Source organism: Aedes albopictus, chromosome 1, assembly GCF_035046485.1.
Source record: "Aedes albopictus strain Foshan chromosome 1, AalbF5, whole genome shotgun sequence".
NCBI classification, from domain to species: domain Eukaryota; kingdom Metazoa; phylum Arthropoda; class Insecta; order Diptera; family Culicidae; genus Aedes; species Aedes albopictus.
The window spans coordinates 321,844,605-321,864,893 of NC_085136.1; the positions used below are offsets into that span (position 1 = coordinate 321,844,605).

At 36.7% G+C, this 20,289-nt stretch overlaps 1 protein-coding gene across 4 annotated transcripts in view; it reads right to left on the reverse strand.

Annotated features, from left to right (window-relative positions):
* LOC109406630 (uncharacterized) overlaps window positions 1-20,289 on the reverse strand; it is a 688,592-nt gene that overhangs the window by 94,434 nt on the left and 573,869 nt on the right. For all 4 annotated transcript variants that reach the window (XM_062847228.1, XM_062847227.1, XM_062847225.1 and 1 more), the window contains one exon: window positions 15,924-16,062. In XM_062847228.1, coding sequence (XP_062703212.1) covers window positions 15,924-16,062 — 139 coding nt within the window. The remainder of the gene's footprint in view (window positions 1-15,923; window positions 16,063-20,289) is intronic.

Below are 20,289 nucleotides of genomic sequence, written 5' to 3' on the forward strand. Positions count from 1 at the left end.
CTAGACAAGGGGCACACGGAGCATGCACCAGTGGATACGGAGATGAAACTATCTTCACGAAAAGTTTCATCGCCCGGAGCGAGAATCGAACCCTCACCCCATAGCATGGTGCGATTAGAAGCTTGGTGACCCTAACCGCACGGCTACGAGGTATTCTTTTGATAATTTCTTCAGCAATTCCCTCAGTAATTTCGCTGGAGATGTCTAATGTTTTTTTTTTGTTCAGTAAATTTCAACTGCAATGCACGTGAAAATATTACAGCAATTAACCATGGAATATATTGGACAGTTTCTGTGAAAATTTCTTCGGCCGCTTTTTTAAGACATTTTATCAGCAATTTCTAAACAATTTCGTGGTAGTGCTTTTTGCATTTTTGAGGTAGGTATCTATCAAAGTTGATGTGGTTAATAGAATTATTTTGCAAGAGTCATTAATTTAGATGTTAATTGACCAATTTATCTTTTGGTTGGTTAAAAAAATATGTCCATGGCTTGTAGTAAAAAAAAACTCAAAATCGCATTTATTTTGCCCTATAAATTCAGGTATAGCACAAAATGTGACGTGCTGGAGCAAATCTGAGCCCAGATTTGGATTGAGTGGCCCAAAATCTGTCAGAGACACATAAATTTGCTCTTGAGACAAAAATTGTTGCGCTGTGTCATTGAAAAGTCTCTGAAACCCCCTTGAAACAGCCCTGAAACCATCTGTATACTTTTAGCATTCCATTCAGATCCCTGAGAAACATTATGCATCTGAGATTCGGAAGTTCGCTGGCCGAGTGTTGGTTAGAGGCTGTTCATTAATTACGTAAGGGTTTATAGGAGGAGATAGGGTTTGAGAAATCCTTATGCGCTATACACAAATGTTTTCTTTTTTTTAACCAATTTTCCATGCTTACTTCTCACTTCTAACACTTCGCTGTCAACTTTTCACTTCACTTCAAATACTTGTCATACTTCTCTCTGTTTACTTTTCAATGCTCACTTATCACTGCTTACTTCTCACATCTTAATTTTATCTGATCACTCTCAACTACTCAGTCATAGACCCTTGCTGCAAAGTTTTCACATATCTCTGTTAAGACTAGTTGTTTCCGTTTTTTTCTATGATTTTTCCATGCTTACTTCTCACTTCTGACTCTTCGCTGCCCACTTTCACTTCGCAGTATTTCAGACTTGGGTCTTCAGTTAGCCTAGTGGTTAAGCCTATGGATCGCCAATCCGGAGACGGCGGGTTCGATTCCCGTTCCGGTAGGGAAAGTTTTCCCGACTCCCTGGGCATAGTGTATCATTGTGCTTGCCCCACAATATACAAATTCATGCAATGGCAGGCAAAGAATGCCCTTCAATTAATAACTGTGGAAGTGCTCAAAGAGCACTAACTTTAAGCGAGGCAGGCCAAGTCCCAGTGGGACGTAGAGCTATAAAGAACAAGAAGAAGATTTCTGACTTTTTTAACTGTTTACTTTTAAATGCTCACTGATCACTACCTACTGCCCACTTACTATCACCCCTCAATTTAATCTGCTCACTCCTCATTACTCACTCCTTATTCCTCAATTTTCACTCGTCTCTACCTCACTGCTCATTCCTTAGAGTCCACTTCACGCTCTTTACTGTTATCTTCACTCATTTCTCTCTTCTAATTTCTTGCTCTTTGCTACTCACTTTCACTACTCATTTCTCACTTCTTAACACTTGCTACTGCACATTCTTGACCACTTACTTCTTACTTCTCATTCTACACTGCTTAACTCTCACTCCTCACTTCTCACCGCTCATGTTCGTGGAGTGGTCAGGCTTTTGTCATAACAATCATCATGTTGTATTGCGATTAAAGTCTCAAATGAATTTAGCCTACCCTACAACAACGAACCATCGAGTAGAAGGTAGATCATTTCCTTCTGCGTCCACAGGTAATCCTTGCGCTGAAGGTGGATACACAATCATCATCATCATAAAAGTGTCTGCAGTTTATTGCGTGGAGAAAATCAGCTCTAATTTATTGTACAGTTGAAGGGATCATCGAAATAGAGAGCAATCGGGATGACGAAGCAATTTGTAATGCACACTAGATTGAAAAAAACCCTTCTTAACCTTTCAGCACGCGCGCCATCAAGCAGTGAAGAGATCAGCGGGAGTAAAAGGAGTAACCCGTTAATACTGAGTATTGAGCAGTGGAAAGTGAGGAGTGTACAGATAAGTGAGTAATGAGGAATGAGCTGTCTAGAATGAGTAGTGAGGTGTGTTAAGTAATGATAAATGAGTAGTGAAAGTCAGCAGCAAAGAGTATAGGGTTAGGAGTGAGAAGAGTAAGAAGTGAACAGTAAAAAGTGTGAAACAAACTGTTCGAAAAAAGCAGTGAAGTAAATAGTGTTGAGCAACAACTGAGGAATAAGAAGTAGGTAATGAGGAGTAAACAGCTGAAATTGAAGGGTGAGAAGTGAGTGAGCAGTAGACAGTGATGAGTGAGCGTTGAAAAGTAAACAGTGAAGAATTTGAATTTCTGGGAAGTGAAAATTGAGCAAAGAAGAGTCAGAAATGAAAGTTCTAAAACTGTATGTGGCACAAAACACATGAAATTTTTCCGACAAGATACTTCATTCTACTAAAATATGTGAATGAAAAGGCCACAACTGTGCTGGAAATTGCGATATCTCTTTTTGAGTTATCGGACAAAATATGGTAGACTTCTTTTGGAATCTCAAAAAAATGTTAAAATGTTCTTTCGTCAATAACTAAGAACTAAAAGAGATATCGCAATTCTGAGCATAGTTTTGGCGCTTTAGGGTCCTAATATTATCCATTTTAGTAGAATAAAATGGATAATTTCGTCGAAAAACGATCATGCTTTTTGTGACCCCATGCAATTTTTGAGAACTTTAAGTCTCGTGGGGGACAACTCCTGAGATACCGTGATTTCGGGTGAAATTGATCACTTTTCGCAGTTTTTTGCGTCTAATTTTTGAATGTTTGTCGATATGGTTAAATTCAATGCTTTAAAACAAGTACGACCATGGTTTTCATCAGTAAACGAGGTTGAAACTTTTACAGCAAATCATTTTATTATAATAAATATCATTTTAAATAAAAAATCAAAAATTTTACTTTCGGGGTGAAATTGATCAGTCAGTGAAATGCCTTTGTAAATGCTGGAAATTATTTTCCCATCTAAATTAACCACCCTAGAATGCAAAAAGCTATGCAAAACTGTTACAAGTTTACTAATTTTAATTTTAATTATTTAAGTTTAAAGTTTAATAAATCGAAAGAAAACGCCTAAAAGTATGCAACTTTTTCACTAATTATGTGTATCAATATTGCACTTCCGAAAAAGTGCAGTTTTATGCATACATTACAATATTTATAGAACTTTTGATGACGAAATTGGGTTTAGCGAACACTTGGCAGTTATAAACATTCATTCGAATATTCATTACATGTGTGATACAACTACGGTAACAAAAGTTTGGAAGTGTCTATGAAGATCGCCTAACACGCAGTTCCGGAAAATATTGACTTTAATACCGAAATATGAAACTAATTGGCTGTAAAAATGTAAACTCATCTTTCAAAAATCCTTGAGCAAGATGATGGTAATTTTCCACAAATTGTTTAAAGTTTAAAGCGTTATTTTTATTTGTTAAAAATGGACCTCTTGTGGATCAATTTCACCCGAAATCACGGTACCAGAGATACGAACTTCAACTTTGAGCATGATTGTTTTTAGCTAGGGCATGAGTACGCATCTTCGACTTATGTCTCTATGTTCATCCAATCATAAAATCAGTCGATCATAGGTAGATTAAATCAGGATCAGAATGCGGAGTGAGAAATTAAAAGTGAGGAGTGAGAACTAAGCAGTGAAGACTGAGCAGCGAGGTGTGAACAGTAAGGTATTTTTTTTTTTCCTTCTAAACCATAGGGGGATAAATCTGCTCATCAGACGCCCTAACAGGAAGGTTAGGGTAGTGTGGGGATGAGGCCGTCTTCTACAATGCCGGTAGAAGCCAGGACTACTCTCTCCTCGACCCACTAAAACACATTCCTATGGTCGCCAAACCCTACGTCTCTCCGGAACCACCAAGAAGGTATTGCTTCAGAGAGGGGCTAGTGCATATCGCACCCTCAAGGTTAGCTGCCGTAGCCTAGCAGCAACGAACATCGATGACTCGCACTGGAGAGTCCATCACGATAGCATGCTGGCGCTTAGCCAGTTTCCCGAGTGGTCCTCGCCACTCCCTTTGTCCTCGGAAGGCGGGCAGGGTCAACCCCGCCCGCGCCCTACTGCTGAGCGGACATCAAGAACTGATGCCCACATGCAACCCGATCTGACCTGCTGAAGGCAAGGGTATCAATACCCTTCAGGCCTTATCAGCTGCATCCGTAGGTTGCAGACAGCAGGGTCTCACCTACCCCGACCCTTGCCGGGGACCCCTTTCCAACCGCGGGCTCAGATCCAACCCAGTAGACTGACGCCACGACAGCACCGCTACCGGGACTTCCTCTCCGCGGCCACTTAATCGCTGTAAGGGTCGATCTCGACCGCAGGGCACCGGTATGACCTACGAAGCCGACTTCGAACCCCTGGACCACCTCTTGTACTGCATCTGGACTAGCCATTCTCCGAGTCCACGCGCCACGTCCTTTGTAGCTCCCAGACGATATGGGTGATAGCCGTTGAAACGGCATTCCAGCTAATCTCATCCCTACACATTCTCTGGACCAAGTTGTCCGGAGTTGTGTCCTCCCCGCATGTGGCAAGCATCCCGACCAGAAGCACCTAACAAGATCATAACAAAATTGTAACAACCGTTGTTAGAAATAACATAATTTGATATAATTTTGTTGTAAGGATTTTTATATATGAATGACCATAACAAAATTGTAACAAAATTTGTTCTTATTTTAGAAACAAAACTATAACAAAACTTGTATTTTTTATTCAAACAGGCGTATAACAACATTTGTTAAATTATGCATATTAAAATAATTGCTTGTAACATAATTTCGTAACAGATTTATTATAATATTTGCAATAATTTTTGTAACAAAATAATTTCAAAATTTGTTGGATTTTTTTGTATTGACGCGAAAAAGTTTGATTATTTTTGTGATATTGACCATTCGAGCCAAAAGAATAAAAACAAAACGTTTAACATAGGTAGCATTCATTTATAACGCAACGCTAAAATCATCATGTTTTAACAACCCCTCCTCTTCCGTTACGCTTTTTTTTGTATAAAAAGTCCTAAATTTTTTGTATTGACCGTATCGCTCGATTGTACTTCCCCCTCTCCATTGAGCGTTACGTAATTTGTGGACGGCGTCATATTTGTTATGAAGAATGTAACAGAACTTGTTATCATTTAATTTTAATCTACCAAATTTACAAACAAGTAGTGCTCTGAAGCTATCGTTATGCGGTATCATTACAGCTAGAAGCTGTAGTAGAAAAATCTGTTGGGATGTCAACATGGCTTGTCCGATGTAATCATTATTATCAAAACAAACTGTATAAGCTGGATATATAGCTGCAAATCACATGCTTCACAGGTACCTTTCTGATTTCTATTTTTTTGGGATTCTTTTATTGCACTCCAATTCAAATCCGGAATAGTTGCTGGATGATATTCCATTTGAATAAGAATCCACACCAACAAAACAGCTGCTTCATACAGTTCATTTTGTAGTGTTGCAGCGCTTTGCAGTGTTCTCTAGTAGAAATTGTAGGGCCTGCGGAAAAGGCTAACAGGAAAGAAAACACTTCTCTAATGAACTAAGCGCAACTTCGAAACTGTGGAAAACCGCGTAGAAAAAGTCGTGTAAAAGTGAATCCAGTTTACAGCAAATCAACGCGAAATCTGTAAACGGCAGAACTTCAATATCTCGTTTTCAGGTGAAACTATGCTAACGAATTCAGCGTAACAGTTTAAGTGTTTTGACGTGAGAAAATATCGTTTGGTTTGGAGAGAAACTTTTTGTTATATGTTTTTGACATGAATGTTCTTGAAAAACTGTTACTCGGAAACCATTCGTATTAGAGAGAAAGTGTCTGAAAAGGAATGGTAAGGAAACAAATGGGCTTTGTTTGTACACACATTTTCATAAAAAATCATATTTTAACACAAAACTCAAATTCCCAAAATACGTTATTTTTTTAGTGTGTAATTTTGAAGGAAACTCGGGTGTTTTGGTGACAAAAGAAACATGGAGCAAACATTATTAAAAGAAAGTTTTTCTAATAGCAGCTTTGAGTTTTTTTTTTAAATCGCTTTCGGTTGATAAAAAAATATGTTTCAATGCCAGAAGATGGTCCTACCAAAAAATTCGAATCGGAATGCGATCAATAATAATCTTCTTAACAGTAACCGTTTCAGAGATATTTGGAAGTTAATTTCATGATTCTCTCAATATGTAAAAAATGGGCCCTATTCGTAAGTTAGTTGTGATGTTAATTCCAACACATTTGTATATTCCACCAACTTTCTTTTTGACACTCACTTGATTGGACGAACAGTTTGAAAGTTATAGGACAATTGTGCACTTCATTTTGTAGAGTCAAATGAAGTTTCTAACGTTGTTTTATCGAATGATGGTAACTTGGATGGTAATTAGTTGTAAGTAAGAACTAAGTAACTAAGTAAGAACATAGAAATATAACTTTGTTTGATAATCAACCATACGTTTCATTGTTTTGAACAAGTGTTCTTTTTTCCGTGTGAGCAAGTTTTAGGCAATGTGGCCGACAAAACCCTCATGGCGGAGTTAACAAACCTGCTGATAATACCCAAAGTCACTCTATCTATGTAAAATAATGGATATTGTATACAGGATTACCACATATACAGATTTTTCTGTAATCATGCAGATTTTCTCGCAGCTTTTCATACATAATTCTGTATAAAAATATTACAGATTTTTGGAAACGATACAGATTATGCAGATTTTTCAGAAACTTACAAAATTTCATGCAGATTTTTTACTAGTGATACAGATAGCATGTGCTGTTATTTCCGACCAGATGAATAATGTTTCCGTTACTTGGAACTTTCAATACTTTTGACTTGAGTTTTACACAAATGACATATTTTTACACACGAAAACATGAGATCGATTAAAGAAAATACCAAAACAGTACTACTGCTCTAATTTCGTCTAAAAAGTATACCGAATAGTGAATGTTATTGAACGTGGACAGCAAAAGTGGAATTATACAATTATTATCATTAAAAAATCCCTCTATGCTACTAACTCTACTCAAATATTTATGGAATTTGTTTATTCTGATAAATTTTGCTTCGAACTTAGGGAGCATCCATTAGCCTTTCAGGACGCGCACCAGTTTGATTCTAAAACTGCACCATGCTCGCGCCGTATACGACAATCGAGGATTTTTGGTGGTGTTGTATTTTTAACAACGGCGCGCGTCCTGAAGGGTTAAGTATGTCACGCTAAAATTGGAAATTTTGACCCTCCCTGCATCCCCCGAACGTGACGACATACTTAATGGATGATCGCTTATGTGATGGATTTCATTTCATTCAATAAATTAAAATAACATTTTGAATATAACTAAATTATATCTAAAGTTGTTATCATATCTGCATATGATATAATTGTGATCGATTGAAACAAAATCTCTAACAACAAATCAAATCTATTATGTGTCAACGAGCTCAATGTGACGTCATACTACCCCGCTCGTGTACGTCTGACAAACAAGGATTTGAATGACGGGGCTGGCAATACGTAGAACCAGTAAAGCTTCTATCACCACTCTCTTCAAGAGCCGTGATGGCCTCATTGGCAGAGGCGCCAGATTTCTACTAAGGTTAGGTGTCTTGGTTCAAATCCCGTTCGGATCCAAAATTTTATAACGTTCTGGAAACTATTTTTTTATGTTACTTACTTTTTCTAAAAATAGAATAACACACTTAAAAATATTTACCCAAAAAATGAGTATAAAAATTAGTTTTTTCCCTAATTGGTTTCAAAGAAATTATAACACAATTTGTTATAATTTTGTTAAATTCTATCATATTTTATGAAACAAGTTTTGTAATATTTTTGTTGTGATCATAACACAAGTTATAATATTTTTGTTCTTTTCAGTGGGAACTTTGTTAGAATTTTTGTTATTTTAACTACTAACGGTACATGTTTTATAACAACCCTTGTTATAAAAATTCATTGTAACAAAATAACACAGCCTGTTATAATTTTGTAATGTTCATCTAGTCGGGATGCGGTCACGCATTGTGCGAAAACGCGGGCACACGAACAAAACGTGTTCCGCCGTTTCCTCTAAACCATTGCACACTGGGCATTCGGGAGAATCCGCATGCCCGAAACGGTGTAGATACTGTCGGAAGCAACCATGACCTGTAAGGACCTGTGTCAGGTGGAATGAAACTTCCCCATGGCGCCTATTAATCCAACTATCTACCCTCGGTATCAACCTATGGGTCCACCTTCCTTTGGTGGAACTGTCCCACGCGCGCTGCCATTTGACCATAGAGGCCATCCTGACAGTCTTGCGTATGCCTCTTGTGCCGCGCATTTCGAAGCACTCCATATCCTCACTGATAAGAATGCCGATGGGCACCATACCCGACCATAAGCTCCTAACAAGATTATAACAAAATTATTACAACCGTTGTTAGAAATAACACAATTTGATATAATTTGGTTGGAAGGATTCGTATATGTAAATAACCATAACAAAATTGTAACAAAATTTGTAATTATTTTTGAAACAAAACTTTAACAGAACTAGTATTATTTATTCGAAAAGATATATAACAGCATTTGTTACATTATGCATATCAAAATAATTCCCTATAACAAAATATCGTAACACATTTATTGTAGTATTTGCTACAATTTGTGTAACAAAATAATTTCAAAATGTGTTAGGTTTTTCATATTGACGCGAAATAGTTTGATCATTTTTGTAATACTGATCACTCGAGTCAAACGCTATAAAACAAAACTTATAGCATTCATTTAGAACGCAACGCTAAAATCGTCATGTTTTAACAACCCCCCTCTTCCATTACGCTTTTTTTCATGAAAGTCCTAACATTTTTGGATGAGCCGTAACGTTCGGTTTTACACAGTTAAAAAATGTTACATCATATAAGCTGTAACAAAAGGACCCCGTCATATCGCACAGAATTTTCCATGAGTTTATAACTTTACATCTTGCTCTCAGTTTGAAGCTTGCGTTCAACATTCCACACAAGGAGTTCTTTAATGTAAATTTCAGTGAAATGGAATAAGGCAATCCATGACAACTTTTCGCAATGGGGGTGACAGCCAAAAATGTAAACACAGTATAATTACAACTTAACAAAGTTTCGTCAAGTGTCGTCGGTGCTTAACAAATTCCTTTGTGTTCAACTGTCACCCCCATCATCGGTTGTCAAAAAATACATGGTAAACAAACAAAATCAGCTGATCGCATCTGTCTCATGGATTGCCTCATAGAAGTTTGTAGAACTTTTTGTCGGACCGTTTTCAAATTTTAGTAGGATATCAAAGATACAGTAGACGTTCGATAACTGCAACATGTTTACGTTTCACTTAGCGAACAACAATCCGATAACTGGAACGCCTGACAGTATCAACAAAACATCAACTGACGTTAAATGAACGTGAACTTCATCCGTCTGTTCATTTGGGCTAACATGGCGAACCATTTTGACATTTGGAGGCGCTTGCAGTTAAAAAGCATTGCAGTTAAACCGCTTGCACTGACCGAACGTCTACTGTAACCCAAGCAGCACCTGCAACATCATCCAAAATGTGGCTTTCTTTGCTTTGGTCTAAAAGAGTTGCAATAAAAGCACACGCATCTTCAATCTTGCCAGTTGAGTTGCATTTAAACTCCGAATATCGTTAAGTTGCAGCTTTGTTTCATAGGAATTACAAAAAACATCGTATTTGACATCGATTTATGGAGGCGGAGCTAACATATTCCTCACAAGTGACAATACAGTCAGCTTGCATTAAATGTGCTATGTAACACACATGAAACATCTCACTGTGATTTGTTTGTTCAGATTAGGTTCCAAATGTGTTACGGAAAACTTGCGCGTCTTTTCATTTTGACAGCTTTCTAACTTGTGACAAAGAAGTTACAATGAAGTAACGGGTAACTTCAGTAGCTCTTATGGTGCGTTGAGCAGCAAATCTCCCACAGAGCTTCTGGTGTAGTATGTTGGGTGAGTGGTTAATACTCCTGGTGTCCATGGTTCGAGTCTAGACATTTTTTTTTCTTTTTTTATCAATCCCCCTAGCTCAAGTTGCATAACGATTTAGAATTTGCGCTTTTTGCGTTTCAAAGGAGAAGCAATTGGTCGGCGTTAAGTCAGACTGGACCATCTGTTTTTCAATGATTTCGAGAAAATGTCCTGCAAGCACTTGAAATTTCAAATCTCTGGCATTATTTTCAGAAATACTATTATTCTTTGATGTAATGACACAACTGCATCAAAATAACGACGAAAAGTACAGGTTTAACGAATCCCTCAACTTATCTTTACCGGCTCGAAAAATCGCGTAGTCCACTCTGACTGAACGCCGACCAATTATGTTCTGTTGTCCTTAATACAAACAGTGAATAAATTGCACTGATGCTGCTGGTACTGGCTTTGAAACAAGTCGTGTTGCTTGGGAATAACCTTTCTTAAAGTAACCGTTTCCGAGATATTCGGAATTTATCTTAATGGGTCTCTCAATATGTAAGAAGATGCGCTATTTTCATAAGTTATTCGATGCTCCATCAACAACATTGTGTTATTTCCAACACATTTGTATATCCCAAAAACAATCACTTATAGGGAGATTGTGAACTTCATTTTGTAGAAACGACTGAAGTTTCTAACGTGAAATAATGATAATGGGTTGTTTTTATCGATAAACTCTAACTAAGAACAAAAAAAAAATATTACTTTGGAATAAGTGAATTCTCAGTTTGTAAATCAATCATGCGTTTTATTGTTTTAAACAAGCGTCATTTCCGCGTGAGCATCCCTATCAACCAGATTTGGATTTCCTTTAAAGTTCTCTATCTGACGATAGTGTTCGCCATTGATTCAATACAAATCGATATATATACATCGGGATGTTTCAGGCAATTTGGCCGATAAAACCCTCAAGACGAATAAAACAATCCTGTCGATAATGCCCAAAGTCATCCTAGCTAAAATGACGGATATTGCATGTGCTGCAATTTGTGACCGGACGAACAATGTTTCCGTAACATGGAACTACGTTTTGTATGCCTTCCAATACTTTTGAGTTGAATTTTACACAAATGACGTATCTTTACACGCGAAAACATTAGATCGATTACAATAAATACCAAAACAGTACTGCTGTTCCAATTTCGCCAAAAAGTATACCAAGTTGTGAATGTTATTAAACATGGAGAAAGCAAAAGTGGAACTAAATAATTATAACATGGAATTTGTTTATTCTACCTATTTTGCTTCGACCTTAGGGAGCATCTATTCTGTACGTCACGATAAAATTGGAAATTTTCAACCCTCCCTGCCTCCTCCAAAAGTGACGATAAAGTTAATGGATGACCCCTTATGTGATAGATTCCATTTCATTGCTTAAAATTAAAAAAAAGTGGAATATAACTAAATTATATCTACAACTGTTATCATATCTGCATATGATATGATTGTGATAGATAAAAACAAAATCACTAATGACAAATCAAGTCTATTACACGTCAACGAGCTCAATGTGACGTCATACTACCCCGCTCGTGTGCGTCTGACAAACAAGGATTTGCATGAGGAAACTGGAAATACGTAGGACCAGTAAAGCTTCTATCACCACCCTCTTCAAGTGTTGTGATGGCCTCATTGGCAAAGGCGTCAGATTGCTACCGATGGTGGGTATCTGGGTTCAAGCCCCGTTCGGATCCGAGAATTTTATAACGTATTGGAAACTTTTTTTATGTTACCTACTGTTTCTCAGAATAGAATAACACACTTAAAATTATTCACCCAAAAAATGAGTATAAAAATTTAGTTTTTACCCTGAATGGTTGCCGAGGAATTATAACACAATTTGTTATAATTTTGTTTAATTTTATCATATTTCATGGAACAAGTTTTGTAATATTTTTGTTATGATCATAACAAATGTTATTACATTTTTGTTCTTTTCTTGTGGGAACTTTGTTAGAATTTTTGTTATTTTAACTACTAACGGTACATGTTTTATAACAACCCTTGTTATAAAAAAATATTGTAACAAAATAACACAGCTTGTTATAATTTTGTAATGTCCATCTAGTCGGGTACCAGTAATGACACAGAGAGCGTCGTGTGACACGGTACGGTACGCGCTTGCAACCCTCAGACACATAAGCCTGTAAGTACTTTCCAGCTTCAGTCGGTAGCATTCAGTACTTAGCGCGGTACCCCACGCCGGGCCGCCATACCTAAGTATGGACGTAGCAACACTAGCCAGAAGCTTGCGCTTACTGGCGTACACCGCTGAGCTATTGGACATCATCCGGGACAGTGCCGCAATAGCTGTGGAGGCTGAACAGTAAGGTATGAGCAGTGTAGAGTGTGAAGCAGTCAAACGTGAGTCATGAGAAATGACCTTCGTGAGTAGTGAGAAGCGAGATGTGAGAAGAACGAAATGATGAGAGACAGTGAAGAATGGGCAGTACAAAATGAAGGAAGAATGGCGAATGATATAGAATAAAGAGTGAGTAGTGAAGTAAGAGGGGAGAAGAGTGAGTTAGTGAGGACTGAGGAGTAGAATGTGAGCAGTGAAATGAGTAGTTAGCAGTGAGGAATGAGAAGTGAAAAATAAAGAGCAATAGCTGTGACTTAGGGTGTGTTTTACCCGGAAATCGAGTTCAGTTTTGAAAATTATCAGTTCAATATTTGTCTCTAGGCCTTTAGGAGTAATTTGTATGGTATTCTTCATTAAAAACACTATCATGGGTTATATTCTTGGATCTAAACAAAGGTTTTAATTTGTTACAGTATATTCTAGAACCTCAACTATCAAAAAACCTTTTTCCCATATATCAGAATCACGTCCTCATAGAGGGTCGTCGTTCTGCAGTAATGAATTCGAAAACCTACTTTGCGCGCACATAGCATCGATGACGAAATTGAGCAAAGTACCAGAGTACCAAAAAGCGACGGCCACGACGACGCCGACCAGCCAAAGTGCCATCTTTCACGCCCTCTTGAAGACGAAATTGGACTAAAGCCTCCCCTAACTAGTAGATACATGATGGGGAGCAGCAGCATCCAGCATCGTCGACGTTCTTCTTCCATCATCTTGTCTGGGGGTTCTAGGTAGCGACGGACGATGAAACGATGCAAGAGCCCGGGCAAAATGGAATGAATATTTTCATAATTGATTCGTGATAAGAGTCTTGAGTGGATGGCTCGTGCTCGGGCTCCTACTCTTGGAAAATTTAATATCGCCGGGAAATAACACCTGATTCCTTAGGCGAGAGGGGGAAAGCGTCCGTCGTCGTCGTCATCGTCTGAGAGCAATAGAGGTCTCATTTTCCACTTGAGTATCTTTCTGCCCGCATTCTTATGCTGAATGAATCAGGTTGGGTAAGTCTACGGGTATTCTGAATTAATCGAACTGAAATTGAAAAAGACCTTATTTTCGGAGTTCCTCAAGCTCTGAAAGCCGGGGAATCAAATAAGTACATGTTTGTATGCCTATCTTCAGCCTATGAAGCTTTATGAACTTTATTGATATGTGTTGCACAACTGGTTTTGACAATAATTGGTGACACAATTTCAGCATATGTAGAACTACAGAACTTCAACTACCACTATCTGGAAGCTTGATTCTAACTTAATCAACCGAACGAATCTACTAAGGAGTGTATCGTAAAGTAGTTGAAAGTGTTTACAATAGACTCAAAAATAGTTTAAAACAACTTTTAAGTAATTTTATTTTTGGAGATTCTGTATAAATCCTTGAAATAAGAAATGGCTTTTATTATTTTCCAAAAATGTTCTTTTAACTACGTTTTTAACCTAGATTACCGAACGCATGTTTTTAAATTTTTGCACACCTTCTAAAAAATTTAAATTGCGAAAAAAGCTCGATAATGTTCGAAAATTGTTAACTTTTTTGTGCAAATATAATAAGCTCCAGAATCCTCATGATATAGGCAAATAACTTTTTTCAAGAAAAATCTCCACTGCATTTAAGCGCAATTCTTAAAAATGAAAAAAGGCCATTTTTGAGGAACCCCTTTTTTCTATGCTCCTGCAAATCATGTTTACGCAAATAAAAAATTATAAAATGAAAAATTCGTATTTTTTTTAATGGGGTATGTTTTTTAATTTATAGACGAGTAAGTTAGAGCAAAAAATAAAAATTTATAATCTTTTGAGATATTAAAAGCAGAACTTCAAAGTTTGACCAAGAAATAGACGTTTTTTGGAGTGGACCATTTTGTAGATATAGGAGATTTTTCTATCGAAAACATTAATTTTGAAAGTCGGTGTTGAATGATGTGTTATGTGTACATAACTGTTAACAAGAATCAACATTTTCCAGAATTTTTGTCGTACATATTTAATTCGCTACAGATTTTTGAAATGTTGAAAAATCTTATCAAAATTGTATTTTGTGCAGATTTTTATTTTGTGATGTGTATTCATTTAACCATAATTTGAATAATACTAAACATTTTCCAAATTTTTCCAAGCTGTTCTAAACTTAACTATATTGTGAGGATTTCATAGAAGAACCGAAATGAAAAGACCAACCCAGCTTCGAGATAGAGCGTCCTGAACATTTTCAACTACTTTCCGATACACTCCTTATGTTGAAGAATAGGGGATATACCATAGAATGGATTGGACTTAGAATTGGATTTGAATTGGATTTGGATGTTGTTGGGCTCCGGACGATCACCCCTATTTCGCCAAATATTTCGTCAACAGAACGCTTCCGACTAGAAAGTTGCATTTCGACAAGAACTTATCTGTTTCCCAATAGAACCAATCGGGCAATCGACTTCAAAGAATTTTCCAATTTCCTGTCAACAATTCGCTCCATTTGTAACAGGCACAATTAAGCCCCAATCAATGCTGTGGATGCGGAGTCCTCAAGTCCTCCCCCTATCCGGAGAACCCACGCTCGCTTCAACAGATGGTAATTAAAATTTCTGTTCCAAGCAAATATCCCACTCCATGCGGGGGCAGGACGAAACGATGAGAACAACAGATAAAAGTGAGCAACACTGTCGGTCGGTTGGTCGGTCGGTCGATGGATGGATATGAGCACAGATGTAATATCCTTGATGTGAGTGAATGTGGGATGCAAACATTGATTGCCATGCCTGCACGTGTGCTGCTGCTGCACCTCTTCCTGCCCGACAAACAAGAACCGCTTCTTCTGTAGAGCTGCAAAACAGCCCAACAAATACCTAGCAGTTTCCTACAATGTTTAACGAAGGTTTTCCATGATGAGATGTCAGAAGTCCCACTTGATAGTTGCCTTTCTATTCCCATTCTCACTCGTTTATTTTTTTTGTGTTTGTGTCGATGAGGATATCAGTGTGAATTGTGTGACAAGTGCTTACAATTTTTTTTCTCCAAGTTTCCCAGTAATTCTCCCCTTTGCCAAGTTCAAGGTATCCCACAGCTGCTTCAAGAGAAGGATTCTTTTTCCCCCCGACAGGACAATAACAACCGAAGCCTTTCTCACAACTCGAGGGATTAACGACACCTGCCATTTGATCCCTCCCCTCATGGAGGAAGCACACCTTTTTTCATGGAAGCAACAACCCACTCTCAATTGTGCACTTGACCAAGTTGTATGGTATGGTATTGACTCAGGTCTGGTCCGGTCCGTGTGTAGGTGGAGCAGCGCTACTCGGGAAAGATACTTACACTGAATCTTCAAAGTAATCGATGAGCTTCGGGATTCGCCTTCGTCGTTGGTGGCGGCACACGCATATCCGCCGGCACTTTCCCGCTCCAGTTGGGTGAGGTGTAGCGTTTCGCCATTTTCGCCGGACATTCGCATATTCTGGAAGAGTGGTAGAAATGGGAAATTGATTAGGATTGGTTGGTTATACATGTACATGTGTTGTCTGGCTAGTTAAAAAGTCCTTCGCCCAGCGTCCTATTTGTAGGACAGAACTTTGAAGGTGAATATCTTGAGAACTTTGGACGGTTTTCAGCTTGGCTGTCGTAATTGCAAAGATCAGATATTCTTCTCCATCCGTCTTTTCGATGTTTATTAGGGAACTAGAAGTGTTAATCGCTTTCGATCCGAAAAGGTTGTGGTTACTGTTTTATTTAATAAATTGATTTGGATGAATTTTATTCCACGGAGCTTTTCAGAATAAATGCGATTAACAGTAGTAATTCCCTAAAAATACTGTAATGTAAATCGAAACGTCGGATGAAGGACAATATCTGATCGTTTAAGTGCAATTATCCCAGGTTTCCAAATTGCTCAGTCGACAGCTGCTTCTGAATATCTTGAGAACTACATTATGTTTCAGCGCACAGCCTTCGGAGTAGATGTTCATAACATCCAAACTTCGAACATGTTGATCACCAGACAAACAAATTTGCACGTATAATGAGGTTAATCAACGTGTTATACGTACTTTTATGCTGTGAATTACATCGCATAGGATGCAGCAAAAGTGTCTTATGAGTACAAAAATGGATGCGATGGCGGGTCAAAAATAACGCCATATAACATGAACCGACATATTATGCGATGTGCAATATTGCGATGTAATATAGTATCTTATGCGACTTAATAATATTCGAAGAAAAACGACAATTCTTGTCACCTCATTATCGAACTAATGACCTTTGATTTATCAAACCCACTTTACACTTAACATCAAACCATACTTGTGAAATAAGCACGAAAATATTGAGATATACAGATAGCGTAATCGCCTCAAAGTTGAATTTTCGAGTTAATTAAATTTCGGATAAACTCGTAGAACATTAATTTTTCACACAAACTATAAGTTTTGAAAGATCTAATTTTTCTTCTTCTTTTTACAAAAAAAAAAATAACTTTAGAGTTCTTTAACTTATTAACCGTTTAACCAATTTCAAAGGTTTTAGCTTGCTTTCGTGGATATTTTTTTTATGGAATATGATATGATCGAAGAAGTACTATATTTGTAGTAATGAGCTCAATTTCTGTATGATGAAATGACACATTCTTCGTTTCTGTAATAAAATAGAACAAAATGTGTGGGTATTTAATTTCTGTGTAGATGTGTCTAGGGAAAAGCTGCGGATATGTTGTTGGTAGTTCCAGTTGTTCACGTTCAAACCCAGTTAACTTTTTTTTCTTATTTTGCCCTGAAGATGAGAGAACAAGTGCTCGATACGTCGACTTCATTTAAAACAGTTGATTTAAAAGTAACTCGTGGACCGAAAACGTGCCAGCATCGCAAGCTAGCTTTTCTAGGGATTTTTAGATCTAGAAGTTTCTCCAGGCATTCATACAGGAATTCCTTCAGAAACACATCCGCTACTGGAATACTACTGAAAATCCACCGAGAACTTTATTGGAGGATTTCTCCAGGTATTTGCCTTAAAAATCATTAAAAGGTTTCCCGAGGTTTTCAGAAAGTCCTTAGGATTTTCCTTCGTCAATTTATTAATGCATTTCCATGAAATTTCTTCAGATATTCCTCTAGAGACTCATTTAAGAGTACATTCTGATATTTTAAAGGGATTCTACTGGTGATTTTTTCCGAAAATTTCTTCAGGAATACTTTCAGAAATTTTCACCTGGATTCCTTCTGAATTTATTTAAGGGATTCCTTCAAAAATAGCACCAGAGAATTTTTTATAATCTCTTTTCTTCAGGGATTTCAGAAATTTAGGAACAAAATCCTACAGACATTCTTCGGAAATTATTGCAAGGGTTCCTCCAACAATTACTTGAGAAACTTTCTCAAGCTTCCTGCAGAAATTAGTGCAGGGATTTTATTTTTAGAATTTGCTTAGAAGATTCCTGTAGGAATTGTTTCCAGGGATTTTTTTCCAGAAGTTCTACCACCAATCGCTCAAAAAATATTGGAAGAATTTAAATCCCTGGAGGATTGTGTGTTAGAGATTCCCAGAAGAAATTCTTTACACTTTTCTGAAGATATTCTTAGACAAAACTAACACTCAATCCTCCATTTAAGTCGAATCCATTTAAGTGAACCCCTTTATTTTTCCTCCATTAAACTAACGGAACTTATATGGAATTTGACCGTATTCACAGCAAAACAAATGTATATGGGGTACGGTTCCGAAAACATATTTTCTTCGAAAAGGTCATTTGCCGAAAAGGTCATCAGGCTGAAAACATAATGGCGAAAGGTTATTGCAACCATAACAAATTGCAAATGCTTCATAGAAAATCGAAAACTGCTCCATAAAGAATGAACATATGTTCCATGAAAATGTGCAATATTACACATAAATAATTGAAAACGTTCCACACTTTATAAAAAATTTACCGGTAAAACTTAAAATTTTCTCATAAAAACTTAAATTTTGCACCAATAAATTATACTGAAATGCTCCATAATAAAATACAAATGCTCCATAGAAAAATGCAAACGCTCCATAAAAAATAAAATTGTACCCATAGAAAATTGAATATTGCTCCATAGAAAAATCAAATTGCACCATAAAAAAATGAAATTGCACCATAGAAAATAGATGAATGCTCCATAAGTATTATCAAACTGCACCACATAAAATGCAATTTGCTCCATAAAAAATTGAAAATTCTCCATAATTTTAAATATTTGCACCACTAAAGCAGTGCAATGTAAAGCAATTCAGCTCTGTCTAATTAAATTATGAAAATTTGCTATCTATGGAGGATTTTCAATTTTTCATAAAGCAATTCATATTTTCTATGGTGCAGTTTGATAATACTTATGGAGCATTTGTCTATTTTCTATGGTGCAATTTCATTTTTTTATGGTGCTATTTAATTTTTCTATGGAGCAATATTCAATTTTCCATGGGTACAATTCTATTTTTTTATGGAGCATTTGCATTTTTCTATGGAGCATTTGCATATTGTTATAGAGCATTTTAGTATTATTAATTGATGCAAAATTTCACTTTTATTGAGAAAATTTCATGCTTTACCAGTACATTTTTTTTAAAGTTTGGAACATTTTCAATTATTTATGGGTAACATTGCACATTTTCATGGAACATATGTTGATTCTTTATGGAGCGCTTTTTGATTTTCTATGGAGCGTTTCTATTTGTTTATGGGTGCAACAAATAGGCTGCCAAACATAATTAGGCAGCAAAAATCGTTAGGCCGAAAAGGTCTTTAGGCCGAAAAGTTCATTGATCCACAAAGGTCTTTAGGCCGAAAAGTTCTGTAGGTTGAAAAGATATTTAGGCCAAAAAAGTCTTTAGGCCCAATTTTTTTTACTCATGGTCACCTATTCAATCTTATGATTCCATTTGACCAAATAAGCTATACGATTTAATGTACAGGGGATGGCCAAAATGTTTGGGATAGGCAACTTTTTTTTCTCTCACAAAAAGGTTCAACATGCTATAACTTTTCATAGAGTACATCAAAAATCTCAAATTTTGACTGTTTGTCAACCTATTATATGTATCATTGGTACAAATTTGGGCTTGATTGATTAATATTTCGCAAAGATAGAACCGTTTGGGTAAAACACTATTTTTAGACAACTCATTTTTGAGCTGTCATATCTCGGAAACCAGTCAACCGAATTGAATGAAATTTTGAACGTACACTAACAGTATACAAATGCTTCACAAACTATTAAAACAAAGTTACTTTTTGAACGTTGAAAAAAGTTATCATGGATTGACACTTTTTGGATTTTTCTCGAAAAAATGAAATTTTATTACGTCAATGTCAATAAATTTTAGTGTTGATCTCCAAAGATTTTCCATTTCTGTTCTCAAGTTATCTATAATCAGATATATTAGAGCCTATTTAGAGTAAAGGAAGAACACATTTAGTAATTTTTGTGTGGTATTGTAAATTTGACTTATTTTTCTCTATATGGGTAAAAATTTCAACCCGGTATAACTTTATTCACCGTGAGAAAATATAACAATTTATAACGTTGTATTAAGGTATCAATATATTGTTCATAAACGTTAGAAATTCATTCAATTCGGTTCACTGGTTTCCGAGATTAGACAGCTCAAAAATGAGTTGTCTAAAAAATAGTGTTTTACCTAAACGGTTCTAACTTCGCGAAAAATT